The sequence below is a fragment of the Tachysurus fulvidraco genome, chromosome 22 (genome assembly GCF_022655615.1).
Source record: "Tachysurus fulvidraco isolate hzauxx_2018 chromosome 22, HZAU_PFXX_2.0, whole genome shotgun sequence".
Classification (NCBI taxonomy): Eukaryota; Metazoa; Chordata; class Actinopteri; order Siluriformes; family Bagridae; genus Tachysurus; species Tachysurus fulvidraco.
The window spans coordinates 14,352,586-14,368,709 of record NC_062539.1 but is presented as its reverse complement, the minus strand read 5'-3'; the positions used below and the strand labels follow the sequence as shown (position 1 = coordinate 14,368,709).

Sequence of the window (16,124 nt, the reverse complement as noted above, 5' to 3'; positions counted from 1 at the left end):
TGCTCTCTCTCTCTGTCCCGTGTCTCTGCTCTCTCTCTCTCTGTCCCGTGTCTCTGCTCTCTCTCTCTCTGTCCCGTGTCTCTGCTCGCTCTCTCTCTCTGTCCCGTGTCTCTGCTCGCTCTCTCTCTCTGTCCCGTGTCTCTGCTCGCTCTCTCTCTCTGTCCCGTGTCTCTGCTCTCTCTCTCTCTCTGTCCCGTGTCTCTGCTCTCTCGCTCTCTCTCTCTGTCCCGTGTCTCTGCTCTCTCGCTCTCTCTCTCTGTCCCGTGTCTCTGCTCTCTCTCTCTCTCTGTCCCGTGTCTCTGCTCTCTCTCTGTCCCGTGTCTCTGCTCTCTCTCTCTCTCTCTCTCTGTCCCGTGTCTCTGCTCGCTCTCTCTCTCTGTCCCGTGTCTCTGCTCTCTCTCTCTGTCCCGTGTCTCTGCTCTCTCTCTCTCTGTCCCGTGTCTCTGCTCTCTCTCTCTCTGTCCCGTGTCTCTGCTCGCTCTCTCTCTCTGTCCCGTGTCTCTGCTCTCTCTCTCTCTCTGTCCCGTGTCTCTGCTCTCTCTCTCTGTCCCGTGTCTCTTCTCTCTCTCTCTGTCCCGTGTCTCTGCTCGCTCTCTCTCTCTGTCCCGTGTCTCTGCTCTCTCTCTCTCTCTCTCTGTCCCGTGTCTCTGCTCTCTCTCTCTCTCTGTCCCGTGTCTCTGCTCTCTCTCTCTCTCTGTCCCGTGTCTCTGCTCTCTCTCTCTCTCTGTCCCGTGTCTCTGCTCTCTCTCTCTGTCCCGTGTCTCTTCTCTCTCTCTCTCTGTCCCGTGTCTCTGCTCTCTCTCTCTGTCCCGTGTCTCTGCTCTCTCTCTCTCGTGTCTCTGCTCTCTCTCTCTCTGTCTCCCTCTCCCCTTGTCTCTGCTCTTTCTGCTATCTCTCTCTCTCTGCTCTCCTGTCTCTCTGTAAGGATGCGTGGTGCGGGTTCTGCTGCGTTGAACATGTGTCTGGTGGCGTCGGGGTGCGTGGAGGCGTATTATGAGATCGGGATCCACTGCTGGGACGTGGCGGCCGCCGCGGTCATCGTGCAGGAGGCAGGAGGAGTTCTCATGGACTTGGAGGGTAAGAGAAGTGGATCTGTGTTTTGATTGGCCATAAATCGGACCTCAGAGCTCATGCTAGCGTGCATTCAACGTGCAGGTGGGCCGATGGACCTGATGTCCAGAAGAATAGTCGCAGCGAATAGCCAAACCATTGCTGAGAAGATCATTATAGAGGTGGAGGCGTTTCCTGCGGACCGGGACGACGCCCCTTTAGAGAATAAACAATGACGAGTCTGTGTTAAGTTTATTTACTTGTCCTTTTTTCCCTTTTAAGAATTTATACGTTTATTACAACCAGTCTTAAGTGTACAGATTTGAGAGACATTAAACAAAGATTAAAATATCTTCAATGCAATGAATCTCAAATGCTGCGGATAAACGTAAATATCGGCACCTCGGCCTTTACCGCCGATTTTGCTCTCCGACGTTATAACGATGTTTGTTTTGCACTTATGTACCGTGTTTTGGTTTAGATATTTATTCTACCATGTTATAAATGCTTTATATTAGATACTATATAGATCCTATAGAATGAAAACTCGAACAAGGGCATGATAGAAAAATATTTTATAGCAGTTATTCACAATGTCTTCACGTCTGTGTTTAATGCTCACATCACAATCATTAAAAACTGCATTTCTGTGCTCTATAAATCAAACAGTGTCATGTGACGGTTATTCACACAAACATTCTATTTGTTAATGAACGTAATGCGGAGGAGAAGAAGGCGAAGAAGAGACGTTAGTCTGTTAGTGTAGTACAGACAAGCTACACACTTACAGCAAAAAAAATACAACAAACAAGAAGGAAAGAAATAAAATAAAACACAAGTGAGAACACGACCTCGAGGGAAATACAGCGTCGTGTGTTAGTGTTTGTTTCGGCTCTGCACTCCAACACGCTTTAATACCTGGGAAATATTTTCCGAGAACTCTGTCGTCACGCAGTAACGTGCGGAAACGACGCTCAAGGTTCCTCTTTTCTGTAGTAAACTTTTTTTTCCCCCCTATAACCTTTTTATTTCTCTTCTACCACAGAAAGCAGTTACAATTATTATTGTAGTCTGTGGTATATTATTATATATAAACGTCGTGCTTTTTAGTCATTTCTAGTTAGGTTTAATGGGAAAACCATAATTCCTTGGTCTGAAAACAAAAGCGACACGTATTTATTTAAAAAATAAATAAATAATAAACCGACTGACAGTGACTATTACTTTGTAGTCTTACTGTACTTCCTGTTTGTGTCGATGGGAGAGAGAAAATGTGATTAAGATTTGTAAAGCGAAAGGAAAAAAAAAACTTAACCGTCAAAAACAATAAATAAATAATAATTATAAAAAAAAAAAAACATTAATAAGAATTAAATAGAAATACTAACACAACAGCAAGTTGTAGCTGTTCCCTCCTGTTCTTGGAGTCAGAGGCGGATTATAAAGTGCTGTGAAACATTGTGCTGTGTTACGGAGCCAAAAACAAACCGGCGTAAACGCCGCGGAAATACTTACAGACTTCATTGTGTATGACTGCATAAAGAGTGAGCTCTACCGGAGCGGAAGAAGTTTTCTGGAGGTGTCGAGACTCCAGTTAAACAGCAACACCTGATACTCAAAGAGCTTGTGTTTGTGTTTTGGTACCTGCTGTTGGATCAGGTGTGTATGCATGTTACACCTCAGGGCACAGTGGACACACTGATACGATGGAGGTCTCTAGGATCTTCCTCGGTGTGTGAGTATGATTTAAAGTCTCTGGTCAATCGTGAAGCATCAGCAGCAGTTGTGAGTCTTCTGCTTTGGCTCTGCCTGGGTGTAGCGCCGTGTACCAGGGAGCTGCGGCGAGCACCGGGGAGGTGGGGGAAGGGGACGGTGTGGGCAGAGCCGCCAGGTTTGATCTCGAAGGGACACCTGCGGTTAAACCGACCCTCTCGACCAACATCTGGGTAAAACAGGAGACACTTTAATGACTCGGTTCACTCGGTCTGTATTGTTGATGCTGTAAACAGCCACTCGGGGTAAGGAGACCTTTCCGATACAAAGGAACCTGTTTTCTTTCGTCTTTAGCCGAATAACGGAGAGTATGTGACCTGAGCAACCTTTAATATTAAATACATTTATGCAAAGGAGTTTTAATATCATCTTTTTTTTTTAAATCTTACATCACCAAATTTTTAAAACGAATAAAAATATGCAAAGTATGTTACTGTGTGTATTTATAGGGACCTACAAACACACTGTTTCACACGACGACTGATTCACTGCTGTGTTTTTGTTAATTCTTTGAACCTGGGTCATTGTTGCTCACCAAGTCACAACCATGTTTTTTTTTTTTTTTTTTTTTTTTAATAATACGGGTTGCCAGAGACATTCTAAGGACACTCAATGCCAAAATCATAAACCAGCTCTAAACAGATAGATTTAGCTCGACACACAGGGACGATTGACGTAGAGATCCTGTCTCACCTGTCTGAGGCGCTCCTTGTACAGCTTCTCTGACTCTGGGGCTTGTTTCTCCGGGACGCGGATCCTCCAGCGGTCCAGTTCGGCACGTAGCTCGGGTACCTCGAGCAGCACCACCGGATCGAGGCGGTTCTGGTTAATCAGCTCCACCAGGCACTCTTTATAATGAAGCCTTGAGCAAAGAGCCATAAACAAGAGATGATTAATTAGGGATGCTTGATTCTGATTGGTCAGAAAGTGTTGATTAATTTGCAATCACACCGCCTTTGATAGTAGTTTCAACTGGTCCAAATAACACTTCATACTAATGAATACTACATACTCCAGAATTTCGAATTATTAATACGTTTCTATGGTAACCGTGGACGTACAACTTGGTGTTTAATCGGCGATCTGGTGATATTTCAGTAAGCAGAAGGTCTGTTTAACGTTTAGGGAAGGAGTCTCCAGTGCCGGTGCTTCGTAGCAGAGTAAAAGTGCAACTTTGTGTTTGCTGACATCAGGACAGACGAGTATAAAGTGTTTAGAGTTGCTGTAACATTAGTGATTATAGGAACTAACTTGCGGTTGGATGTGGCACGATACTAATGCCACTATAAACTGATAACAAGTACTTTTCCTTTATTGACAAACAGAAAGGTAGAAATGTCAGGATGTCAGAGTGATTTAAGCCACAGGCGGTCACTGTTGGTACGGAACACGTGTCGACTTCCTGTTTACGGGTTAAACACAGGAAGCTAAATGAAGAAATGAAGGGGTGCCGTACGTGCAGTAACCGCTGTATTCGTGGAACGCCGGACGGCCGCACGGCTCTTCTTTCACACTGCCTGTCTCTTTGTGCTCCATTACTCCACACACACCTACGAGAGACAGTAAACACACTCTTCTCACATGATCAACATGGACACGCTTCGTGTAATATAAGCATGGCTAATCGCTTGGCCATCACACACAGATTTGATCAGAACAACGAATAAGAAAAACAAATAAGTTTGGTCTAAAGTGATAATTATATTACAATACAATTACTCCTAATTATACAAATTATACGATCATAATAAATTACACGATCATCTCTGATACACAGTTGTGTGTTATAACATTTTTAAAGAAAGCTGCAGATTTTTGACCTTTTTCTTATGTTATGTTAACTCGTAACGTCAACCGTTCTCGTGTGCAAAGCTCCATTGGTGTTGTAGAAACATTTAAATTGATAAATGTATAATGTGGGTCATGAATTTACATATACAGTATACATAAAGCTGCTTTGTGACAATGTCCATTGTTTAAACTGCTATAGAAATAAAACTACATTGAATTGAAATAAACACTCAGTGGCGATACCTTTCGGAACCTTTTGCCCGCTGTCATCCCTCCATCTGGACACGAACGGATGCGACACGCCATGGTGCTGAGAATAGGAGACGCGGGGAACGGATCACAGCGGGATCGAGCACGGCAAGTAGGCAGGAGTCGTGTAATGGGGAAATGATAGAACATAACTAGACATGAGCAATACTGTTTATTTCAAAATTCCAGGACGGTTCATCCCACCCTCCTGTTTAACCCATCCCCTTAATTAATCTGTCGTTATAAGTTTATTATAACACCAAGACACCACAAAACAAAGTTTCTGCAAGTAGTCGAGTCGTCACACTGTGGTTACTGTGACGTCGCTACTTGTGCTTAACATACGATAATGTGTAAGAGACGTCTCACCTGCAACAGACTGTGTAGTCTGGGCACGCTCCAGTCTCTGAGGTGGTACAGACAGTCCCTCGGGTGGTGAGCGTGTAAACCTTTAGCAGCACATTCAGCAGAAAAATCACATACCTGCACAGTCGAGAGAGAGAGAGAGAGAGAGAGAGAGAGAGAGAGAGAGAGAGAGAGAGACCAGATCAGGAAGCTTCACATTATCCAGTTTATTATATAATATAAGTGAACATAAGTAAGTGACTTTTAAAGGACTACTGGGGTGAAGGACACAGAGAGACTCACTGCGCCCATCCTGAATGGCCGACTGCAGCCTCCGCAGAACTCGTGCCGGCATTGAGTGCACTTAAAATGTAAACAGCCCCCTTTAGACAGAAAGAACCGGAACTTGCATTTGGGGCAATCTGCAAAACAAGAAAGTGAAAGTGAAAGTAAAATGACATACGGCTAAGTACAGTGACCCATACTCAGAATTTGTTCTCTGCATTTAACTCATCCAAAGTGCACACACACACACACACCGTGAAAACACACACACACATACACACCGTGAACACACACCCGGAGCAGTGGGCAGCCATTTATGCTGTGGCGCCCGGGGAGCAGTTGGGGGGGTTCGGTGCCTTGCTCAAGGGCACCCCAGTCGTGGCCGGCCTGAGACTCGAACCCACAACCTTAGGGTTAGGAGTCAAACTCTCTAACCATTAGACCACGACTTCCAATAAATAAATAAAACTACAAACTGTTCAAAATAGTCAGAGGTGTGTCTAGAGATACGGCTTTTATAAAACTAGATGTTGTGAGGAATGCAGATGAACTGGTACGTTATCAGCTTTGGGTATCAGACCTATCTTGTTCCTGCTGAGGAGGAGCTCCAGACGTGAGTTTTGGAACTCGGGACTGTTGAGCTGTAGCCACTCCTTAAACTTCTCGCAGGAAAGTCCTTCATGCTGGGAAGCCCACTGACAACAGATGGAGGAGAAAACAGTTAACAAGTAATATAAAATCACCGAAGGAAGCTTCAAAGTTCTTTTGTACATCGCTTTGGATAAGGGATAACCACATATGATTCTTAAGTGTTGTTTCGACTCGCTGTTTAATTCTCAATTCTGATTGGTCAGTGTTTCATTTGTTGAAGCTTTCTTTACATACAGGGCTTTTGCATTTAAAGCATGTGCTCTTCTTGCAGCTGGGGCAGTCCATCCTGAGTCTGTCCGCTTCGTGGAGAAGTCCGAAAGAACACTGCAGGGAACAAAGAGAGATACGCTTTACCAAAATGCATGGCTGACATTTCTTATCCCCATGGTAACACCTCAGCACAGATAACGTTGGGCTAGGTTAAAAAAACAAACAAACAAAAAAGCCTGAACAGTTTTAAGTTTTATTTATTGATAGAGACATAAAAGCAATATCGTATGTCACTCTGGATAAGGCAGTCTGCCAAATGCCGTACATGTAAATGTAAATGTAAATGTTGGATCTCCTCCCTGCTAAGTACATGTTGAATACATCGGCATCTGAAACTGAAACACATGCGAGTTCTTACATGGGCACACCATCGGAAGTTAGGCATCTCCTGCAAAGCCCGGTCCCTCAGCTTCCTCTGAAACAGCTCATGGGTCTGTGTGTCCAGATAGTGCCTGATCTGTGTGTGCAGAATATGAAGCGTTGGTAATAAATGTGCATGTTATTAATTATTCCTTTAAACAATTTAAACAATAAATCATTCTTTATTCATAACGTTAGCTAGTATGACAGTATAATCTACTATATATATATAGCTAGTATAATCTAAAGGATATGACATGGCATGGCTCTGACCTGCGTGTCGAGCAGGCTGAAATACTCCATGGTCTCCTCCCTGCGTCCCACTGCACGCACGTCAGGCTCATTACACAGGGGACACACAGCGTAGTTGATGCTCTTCTCTTTGATGACGGACGAGAAGTAGGCCTTGAAGCAGCTTTCGCAGAAGGTACACGAGCAGTGAGTCATGGTGATCATCTGAGGATGGCACACGCATTCAGAATTCAGCATGAACTACAGTGTGAGGAGACCATTTGCTTTTAGAGCATGTTTTGAAATGACCGTGCTGAGTGTTTTCCCTGCTTTAGAGGTGTTCATCTGGGCTGCGAATGAGAAAAACTACTCAAACAGAACATTTTTTTTTGACTGATCAGCACTGTGTTCCTCGGAGAACTGAATTCAGACCAGATGTGGTGAAGAAAAGGAGCAGGCAGTGTTCGCTGACCTTACTGAAGGACACCTGCTCCTGGCAGATGGGGCAGACATGAGACAGGTATTTGAGAGCAGAAGGGATGTCTCGGCACGCCTGAACGGCCTCCAGCACATCTGTGGGGGTGAAAGTGCAGCCCTCCTGGCTCAGAATGATGCTGAACATCTCGGCTTTCTCGACCTGGATGCCTTCCGGGACGTGGATCTGCGGGACAAGAGCTCAGGGCTCAGAGGAAACACGTGGGGAAAATCTGAGAGCGTTTATTATCAGTTTACATCCACTTACTCGTGAGCTATTGAAGTTCTGCAGCTGGATGAGAATTTGATGTTCATCTACCGTGATGATCCTGTTCGGCTCTTGCAGGATATGCGCCGCATCTGCATTAAACGTTCAGGAAAATAACACACAACAAACAGCAAGTGTATCAGTGTTTCCTAAATTTCTGTATACATTTCACAACAACAACAACAACAACAAGCTAAAGAAATGGAACGGACAAAGTCATCATCTTCTTCTTGTTATTATTATTTTGTCTAACCCTAACCCATTCCCTCTGTTTTACATTTAATTCTCAAAGCAGTGTTATTGTTAATGACTATTATAATTATTGTTTGTACTTTATAATTTAGAAACTGTACTTTTCCTGTGTTTGTTTAATTATGATTCTTGTTTTCACCTCACAACATATTTTTTTTTATACTAACTTAAATTTTTTTACAATATCTAATGTTATAATTAAATTCAATTAAATTATAATTAAATAATGGCATTATTTAATGTGACCTTTTTTGATCATGTTTGCATTGTCGGGGAAATAACTAATTATTAACGTTTAATTAATAATCGATAAATTATTCAAATGATTTACAAACTCAAATTTTTATCAATTGGTCTCTTTGCATTTCATTTCTATTTGTTTATAATCTATTTCTTGATTTTACAGATATAAATGATTCAATTTTATTGTTATATGATAATAAAAAATAAATAAATAAATAAATAAATATTATTATTATTAAGCAGTGTTAGATGTTTCCTTGTATGGCTGTGTGTGGTTGCTACAGTAATGGAAACTGGATCGGCCGTGTTTTGTTTATTCAAAGCTCCACTTTTGAATGCGTCACTATAACTCATAGGAGCAGTGCAGTAGTTTTTACCTCTGTAGTTCCTGAAGGTGATCACCGCCTGGTCTGGCTGAGCTGAAGGGTACGTGACGGCCACGACCTCGCCTCCTCCGTTCTGCTTCCTCTGAAAGTAAATGGTCAGTTTGTTCTTCATCCTCTGAGGAGAGACGCCCACGGGCAGGTGGCTTACCAGGATCCGGTGTCTGTCGTCGAGTAATCTCGGCTGGGGCAAAGATTCCTGCTCATGCTCCTGACTCTGCCTCCAAGCCTGAGGAATGTCTGGAAGCAAGCCGACCAGAGGAAGTTGTCTTTGTTAAACGAATACGAATTTACTACCGTGTTACTTATAATAATGTATTTTACAATATCTATAAACCTGAAACAGCTCACTCGGGCATTTTAATCATAAATAAAGGAAATAATACTAAAACAAAGAATGTCATTGATCTGCTGAGTCCTTGAAAGCATGACTGGCTGTGCTGTTTGACTGGGATGGATGGATTTACTCTCTCTCTCTCTTTCTTTCACTCTCACCTGTCAATCACAGCAACACAAGCCAATCACAGATGCCTGTGAGGCCTTGTACGCTGAAGAGGACAGATAGCAATTTCCTTTTGTCCCTGATTGTGTTAGTTTTGCGATAATGGAGTGGAGAGCTAGCTGCTGGCTGCGACTGAACAAATGACCAAATTTGGAGGAAATAGAATTAAAAGCTGTAATGTGAAGAGACCGGTGTCAATAGAATCCGCTCCGTACCCTTGTCTTTGAAGTCAAGCTGGTAGTTGTTGACGATTCTTTCCAGCTGAAGACTCTTAAACAGGTTGCTGATATCATCTGGGTCGGTGGTGTTCATATTTGGGGCTGAGTAGGATAACAGATGGCAGAAATAACAGATGATGTTTAAAAAAAAATGCAGTATTTAATGTTGAAACGTATTTTGTAACCAGCTGCTGATTGTTACATTGCCACCTTATAGTTTACTAGACTAAGTTTAAAGGATCATCCCTTTTTTTGTTAGTTTGTTAGTACTTTTACCAGTGATGAACGGGTTAGTCGAGACTCCCTGGAGGTTCGGCGCTCCGAACGATATCCCAAAATCCAGCAGCTCCTGAGTGTATGACCTCCTCACGCCGCTCAGCTCTCCAACGTCGTCCTGAGACTGACTCGCCTTCACGCACTTAGCTAAATAAAGGGAAAATAAAAGCACCACACGGCTGCAGAATAGCATAAACCGATAAAGGAACAAACAGTCTCAAAGGTCAGATAGCAGAGAGCCGAAGACCATACAGAATAATTATATCTTACAGCTGCTGGCTGACTGGGTCATAGACGACGAGGACATTTCCGGGTGAGAGAACTTCCTGTGCACGGCATTCTCACTGCGGAAAAAAACAGAAGAGCTGATATGGGAAATTTCTAAACCTACAGTATGATTCACGACAAAATGCTGCTCAAGCTGGGAGGTTTTGTAATAATACAAGAAGAATAAATAATTCTAAGTAAATTATTATTTTAACATTTCCGTAATAGCTTAATATCAGATAATAAAAGCTGGGGGGGGGTCTATTAAAAATGTATCTTAGGCTACATACAGTGATAAAAGTAAGTGTACGTTTTAAGTTGTGTCTACGAGAAGATAGCAGCTTCCTCCTGAGTGTGTTAGGCTATTTTTTTTAAATTATGTGGTGTGTAGCTTAATGTGTTTCTAAGAAAGCATGAGTTAGCCTTCAATCTCATTTACATTTACGCCATTTGACAGACTCTTTTATCCAGAGTTACGTACAAACCTGCTTTTAACTCTATACTGATTAATACATTGGGGGCACGGTGGCTTAGTGGTTAGCATGTTCGCCTCACACCTCCAGGGTCGGGGTAAATTGTCCGTAATGTGTGAGTGAATGAGAGTGTGTGTGTGTGTGCCCTTCCAGGGTGTATCCTGCCTTGATGCCCAATGACGCCTGAGACAGGCACAGGCGCCCCGTGACCCGAGAAGTTCGGATAAGCGGTAGAAAATGAGTGAGAGAGTGAGTGATTAATACTGTACATTAACACTGGTTCGCTAAATTACAAAAGTCTGTTCAGTTTTTTTTATATAAACAAACAGGGGAAGAAGTGCTAGTTTAAGTGTTTCAGGAAGTGGTAGGTTTTCACCCGTCAGCCAGTGACTCGGATGTTCAGACATCCAGAGGAAGTTCACTCCACTACCTCGGTGCCAGAACAGAAAAGAGTCTTGCTGTATACCTGCCTCTATCCCTGAGAGATAATGGGACCGGTCGAGCAGTGTTGGTAGCTCTTTTTGGAGAATTTTTGCTTTTCTGCATTACATGTAAGACTGTAACGTGATGGTATGCTTGATGCTCGGCATTAAAAATCTGAAATATAAAAACGGCACATTTTTTTACTTGTGTTTGTTCTACTGACCTTCGGGAGGTCAAATGAGGTCTGCGATGATCGAGCTGCTCCACCCCATGCTGCTTCGTGCTACAGGCCACATGTGGAGATCTCTTTGGTTGAGTGGAGAAAAGAGGCGGCTCGCGCTGAAACGCAGCCACCATCTCCTCCAGGACGATGGACAGGTTAGACCAACCCTGTGAATCAGATCATATGGAGTTTGATATACAGCTTGATAAAGAGATTTAAATACAAAATACAGAATTTACAATCAATTTATAAGTATCAGTTAATAATAATAATAATAATAATAATAATAATCTATTTTTTAAATGAGATATTTATGAAGAATGTATTTAATAGAAAGGTGCTTCTGTTTAATTATTCTGTTTTAATAATTAAATATTATAATAAAAACAAATAGATATTTATTTATTTTAGAAATTGATATGGAGAGAGAAAGATATATAACCATATCAATCAATATATAATCAGTAACACAATAAACAAAAAGGCACAATTAAAAAATATCCCTTTGTTCAGTGTTTAAACATTGTTTTTTTTCCGGCATTAAATGAATGTATCACCAAACTCAAATATCACGATAAGATTTTTTTGCATACTGTTCATCAACTATGCAGCGTTTATTGCAAATCATCTATTTTTTCATGCTCCTTTATTGCTTTAAGCTACTTTAAGCAATGTAGATGTTTTACAGGGCAAATGTAGACGTGTCCCTGATCGATAATAAAAGTCTGACTCACGTGCTTCCAGTTGCTGAGGCAGTGCAGGTGGACGTGACCCTGACTGTTCACGCTACTGCTCCTGCTGTTGATCACCATGCTGCCTAACGGGCACACCAGGCAGCGTGGGGGGTTCTGGGGGTGTGTCTCGTGGAGCCAGATGCACACCGGGATGTTGTACTGTACACCTTATTAGCCAACATCCACACACACACACACACACACACACACACACACACACACACACACACACACACATGTGTTCTGTGCTGCTTTGCGTTTTACTATCTGGATAATTTGTCCGATAGACACTGAGGTTACCTTCATAAAACACAGGGACGGTGCCACGCAAATGGACCAGCTTCTTCCTGTCATTATTGGGGTAATCTTTATTTAAAAAAACAAAACAAAAAAAAAAACAAGAGAGAATAAAATTTGCATATTTGTAATAACCCATGAGAAACAGTTCTTTAATACATTATTAAAATTTGAACTCATGGCTTGGTGTAAGAGAAATGATACACAGAAATAAAAAATCCTTACAGTAATAATCCACGTGGAGGTGCAGGTCAGGGAACGCTGCTGTGACCTCTCGGACCTCGGTCAGGACTTCTGCTGGGAAATAGTAGTTACACTGTCCACAAAAACAAGAAACAAAGCTCTAATAATTGCAAAACTCTACCTTTATTTATTTATTCATTCGTTAATAATGAAGATATCTCATGAATTACAAACTTCAATTAATGAAGTACCTGCAACTGTAAACTTTAGTGCTCAGAGCATAAACTTTACAAACAATACTTACTGACTACACATTCAACAACTGTAAACTTTACAAATAGTGTTTAATGTGTGAACTTTGTAGAAAAAAAAGACTACGAAGTTAATGACTAAACTGTACAGACAGTGATTGGAAATTGGCAAATAAAAATTTGTGAATAATATTGACTAACAAAAAAATTACAGACCATAAACTTTACAGTTAGGAATACACATTTAGTGAGTCTAAACTTTACAGATTAACAACTGTAAACTTCATGAAAATAAATACTGACTACAAAAAAAAATCGTCACTGTAGACTTTCCAAATAATGCTTAGTATCTATAAAGTTTTTATACAGTCAACTTTACAAATAATGAATGAATGAATGAATTAGGGCATGGAAGCCTTTATTATTAAATATACATTACAGCAAAGTGGAATTCTTTTCTTTGCATATTCCAACTGAGGAGGTTGGGGTTGGATTGCAGGAGCAGCTATGATACGAGCAGCTATGAGGGTTAAGGGCCTTGCTCAAGGGCCCAACAGTGGCAGCTTGGCAGTGCTGGGGCCTGAACCAAGATCCTCCAATCAACAACACAGAGCCATAATCACTTGAACCACCAGTACCCACAATGCTAAGCATAGTTTACAAATAATGTTAGCTGACCATAAATTTAAAGAACTTTAAAAATAGTGAACTGTAAACTTTTTAAAAAATGCTTACCAGAAATAAATGTAAGTTTTGACAGTCAGTGGTGGCTCAACCATTTAAGGCTCTGGGTTGTTGTTCGGAGGATTGGGGTATGCTCAGTTGGGGTATGTGAAGAAAAGAATTCCACTGTGCTGTAATGTATATGTGGCGATAATAAAGGCTTCTGTGCCCCCGTTCTATATAACTACCATACAATTTGCAAACAGGGCTGGTTCATATTATTATGTCTATTAATAGATAACTTTCTTATAGATGATTATATGGATCGTCCTGTAGATTCTTATGTGTATTCCTGCTAGATTTGGAGTCTAATTTCTTAGAGTTATTTATTCCAGTTTGAACAGGATTACTCATCAACAGAGTTTAAACCGGAAAATCTTGCTTCTGGAGACAAGGTTTCACCGCTGTGGGACATTAGTATTCATGTTTACAAAAAAAATGCATCAATGCAAGCTGAGAGTTTAAAAAATGGCTGGATGGATGGCTTTACCAAAAAGTTCCTTTGTTGTTATTAACAGAATAGTCATATAGTGTAAGTTATAGTCATGTAAAATATATCCGTTACTTACACACCTTTGTGGGTAAACATGTTGCCAATAAACATGATTCTGATTCTGATTTATCAAAACACTCAAAACAATGAGGGAAACCGTGTCACAGGTATTTGGGTGACGTCACATGCTCGTTTTCACTCGCTGCCAAAAGTATTGGCACCCCAGCATACTGGCCTTTGGGAATACTTGCTCCGACAAGCCAACATCAAAGTTTGTCAGGACGACTTTGGAAATCTAGTTTAATTTGTCATTTTACAAAGTAGAAACGAGGTGTAAACTTTTGCACTCACTTTGGTGAACGTAAAATAAATCAGCGCATGATTACATTAATTTACATAAAATATGTCTAAGAATACATTAAAATGTATTGTTTGTTATTAATAATAATGATAATAATAATAATAAAAAACAATAATTGTATTCTTAGACATATTTTATGTAGATTAATGTAATTTATAATAATAATAATATTCTTTGTTTTTATTATTATTATTATTCTTTTATATAATAATAACAACAACAATAATAACAACAATAAAAACAACAACAACAATAATAACAATAATAATAATTGTTTGTATTATTATTGTTATTAATGTTGTTATTTTTATAATAACAACAATAATAACAACAATAATAATCACTGTTTTTAATATTATTGTTATTAATGTTATTATTATTTTTATCATAATAATAATAATAATAATAATAATAATAATAATAATAATATGATCAGAGCTCAGAGACACCTTTATTTTTAGGGGCAGCTGCCACCCATTAGGCCACGCCCACTGAAACGCCATACTATTAGTAAACACAAACTCCTACACATACAGTACAAAGCCTAAATGATCTTTTACATTAAATGACCTTCATTACAAAATCATTTGGTCAACCACATCATTGTGTCACGTTTATTCAGTGTGTACTGGTGAATAAACGAATAAGATACCGCTACGATGCTAAGTATGGCGTTTGTACTGTAGCTCGATGCTAATAAACTGTTACCTCTGCTAGCGTTTTAAACTCCGAATCAGAAGTCACACGAGTCATTCTGAAACTTCTGTATCTTCCTAAACTACGTGCAGAGGTTTGCACCGCTGTCCGGTTCTGTCCCAATGAAACTCCATATCCACACGTTCCCACATAACGCCAAGTTGACAGCTAAAGTCAGAGTTTCTGTTTTTCCGCCACCGGAGCTCTAAAAAAGAAAAGTAGCCTTACTAGCGTACTAGATAGTACGTGACTACGTAACGCTCCGTACTACTGATGCGCACTAAACTAGTACGGAAATCTGCGTATTCTCATGCTTAAAGCGTGTTTACGTACAATGACGCAGGGCGTAGATATATATATCATACGTGAGTTAGATACACAGCTTAAGTTCCGGGTACGTATAACGTGAGAGTCTGAGCAGCGGCGACACAAACCCCGCCCACTGTTGGTATGAAAGCTGGGAATTTGTTTATTATTATTATTATTATTATTATTATTATTATTATTATTATTATTATTATTATTATTATTATTAGTAGTAGTAGTAGTAGTAGTAGTAGTAGTAGTAGTATTATTAATAATAGTTGTATAGCAGGTGTCACCATAGATAAAACACATGCAATCAAAATCTAATGTAAAACAATAATACAATTAATTAATAAAATAACTCCAATTATTATTATTCATTATTATAATTAGTATTGTTATTACTACTACTACTACTACTACTACTACTACTACTACTACCAATAATAATAATAATAATAATGTTCATCCATTCTTTACAATAAGTGTAAAGTAAATTCCTATTATTACGTTTTATTAATTATTTGGATTAATATTGTTGTTATTTATAAAATTTCATTTTAAATCCATAAAAATACAACATCTAAATGAATTACTAGTTAATTACTTAATTAATTTTGTATAATAACTATTAAGCGCTTTTTCTTCCTCCTCCTCCTCTTCTTTTTCTTACTATTATTATTACTTTGTATAATAGTAATTAAAGGACAGTAATATTTATGACATACTATATAGTTTTAGCGTCTAAAATATTTTCTTTTACACTAAAAAAATTAGCGTGACTGTAAAAAACAAAACAAAAAACAAAACAGACAGCAGGGGGCAGTATAGCACCGAAAACCAAAACATTCTGAAGTTTATTACCCTGCGGTCCAAGGCAACCAGGTCTTTATTGGCATAGTTGATGGCACATAAAGTTGATGGGGGTTAAATGTGGCGTGGAGGCCATCAGACACGTCCAGGCCTTGTGTATAATTCAAAGCACTCCATCTTTTCATTCTGGCAACCCTGAACAAAGCCCGAGGCTCAGAAAGAAACAGGAACAAGTCATTGTTAACAAAAAGAAGAAGAAA

The 16,124-nt window shown here is 40.0% G+C and overlaps 2 protein-coding genes across 4 annotated transcripts in view; one reads left to right on the top strand and one right to left on the bottom strand.

Moving 5' to 3' along the window:
• impa1 (inositol monophosphatase 1) overlaps positions 1-1,716 on the top strand; it is a 5,182-nt gene extending 3,466 nt beyond the window's left edge. For both annotated transcript variants that reach the window (XM_027142675.2, XM_027142676.2), the window contains exons 8-9: positions 926-1,077; positions 1,156-1,716. In XM_027142675.2, the coding sequence (XP_026998476.1) occupies positions 926-1,077; positions 1,156-1,286 (283 nt within the window). In that variant the 3' untranslated portion in view covers positions 1,287-1,716. The remainder of the gene's footprint in view (positions 1-925; positions 1,078-1,155) is intronic.
• Positions 1,611-15,040, bottom strand: si:dkey-181m9.8. Of its 2 annotated transcripts, XM_047806288.1 has the most exons (22): positions 14,758-15,040; positions 12,264-12,354; positions 12,042-12,107; positions 11,742-11,908; positions 11,008-11,174; positions 9,892-9,965; positions 9,622-9,768; positions 9,343-9,447; positions 8,777-8,865; positions 8,620-8,710; positions 7,748-7,839; positions 7,478-7,666; positions 7,048-7,230; positions 6,773-6,871; positions 6,379-6,468; positions 6,074-6,188; positions 5,512-5,630; positions 5,233-5,346; positions 4,858-4,924; positions 4,280-4,373; positions 3,517-3,685; positions 1,611-2,992 (listed from the first exon to the last, which is right to left on the bottom strand). In XM_047806288.1, the coding sequence occupies exons 1-22, from the start codon at positions 14,800-14,802 to the stop codon at positions 2,810-2,812; spliced, it is 2,556 nt and encodes an 851-aa protein (XP_047662244.1). In that variant the 5' UTR covers positions 14,803-15,040; the 3' UTR covers positions 1,611-2,809. The 2 variants fall into 2 exon arrangements, with proteins under 2 accessions (XP_047662244.1, XP_026998472.2); XM_027142671.2 differs by having other exon boundaries at positions 8,620-8,865.
• Positions 15,041-16,124: the final 1,084 nt, after the last annotated feature.

What these genes read in the sequence shown, in the direction of transcription:
- si:dkey-181m9.8 (XM_027142671.2), bottom strand. Translation starts at nt 14,802, where the DNA reads ATGACTCGTGTGACTTCTGATTCGGAGTTTAAAACGCTAGCAGAG. An exon ending in AGCAGGTGTCCTTCAGTAAG is followed by an intron (nt 7,231 to 7,477) that starts GTCAGCGAACAC and finishes TGCCATCCTCAG; the next exon opens with ATGATCACCATGACTCACTG. An exon ending in ACAAGGAGCGCCTCAGACAG is followed by an intron (nt 2,993 to 3,516) that starts GTGAGACAGGAT and finishes TGTTTTACCCAG; the next exon opens with ATGTTGGTCGAGAGGGTCGG.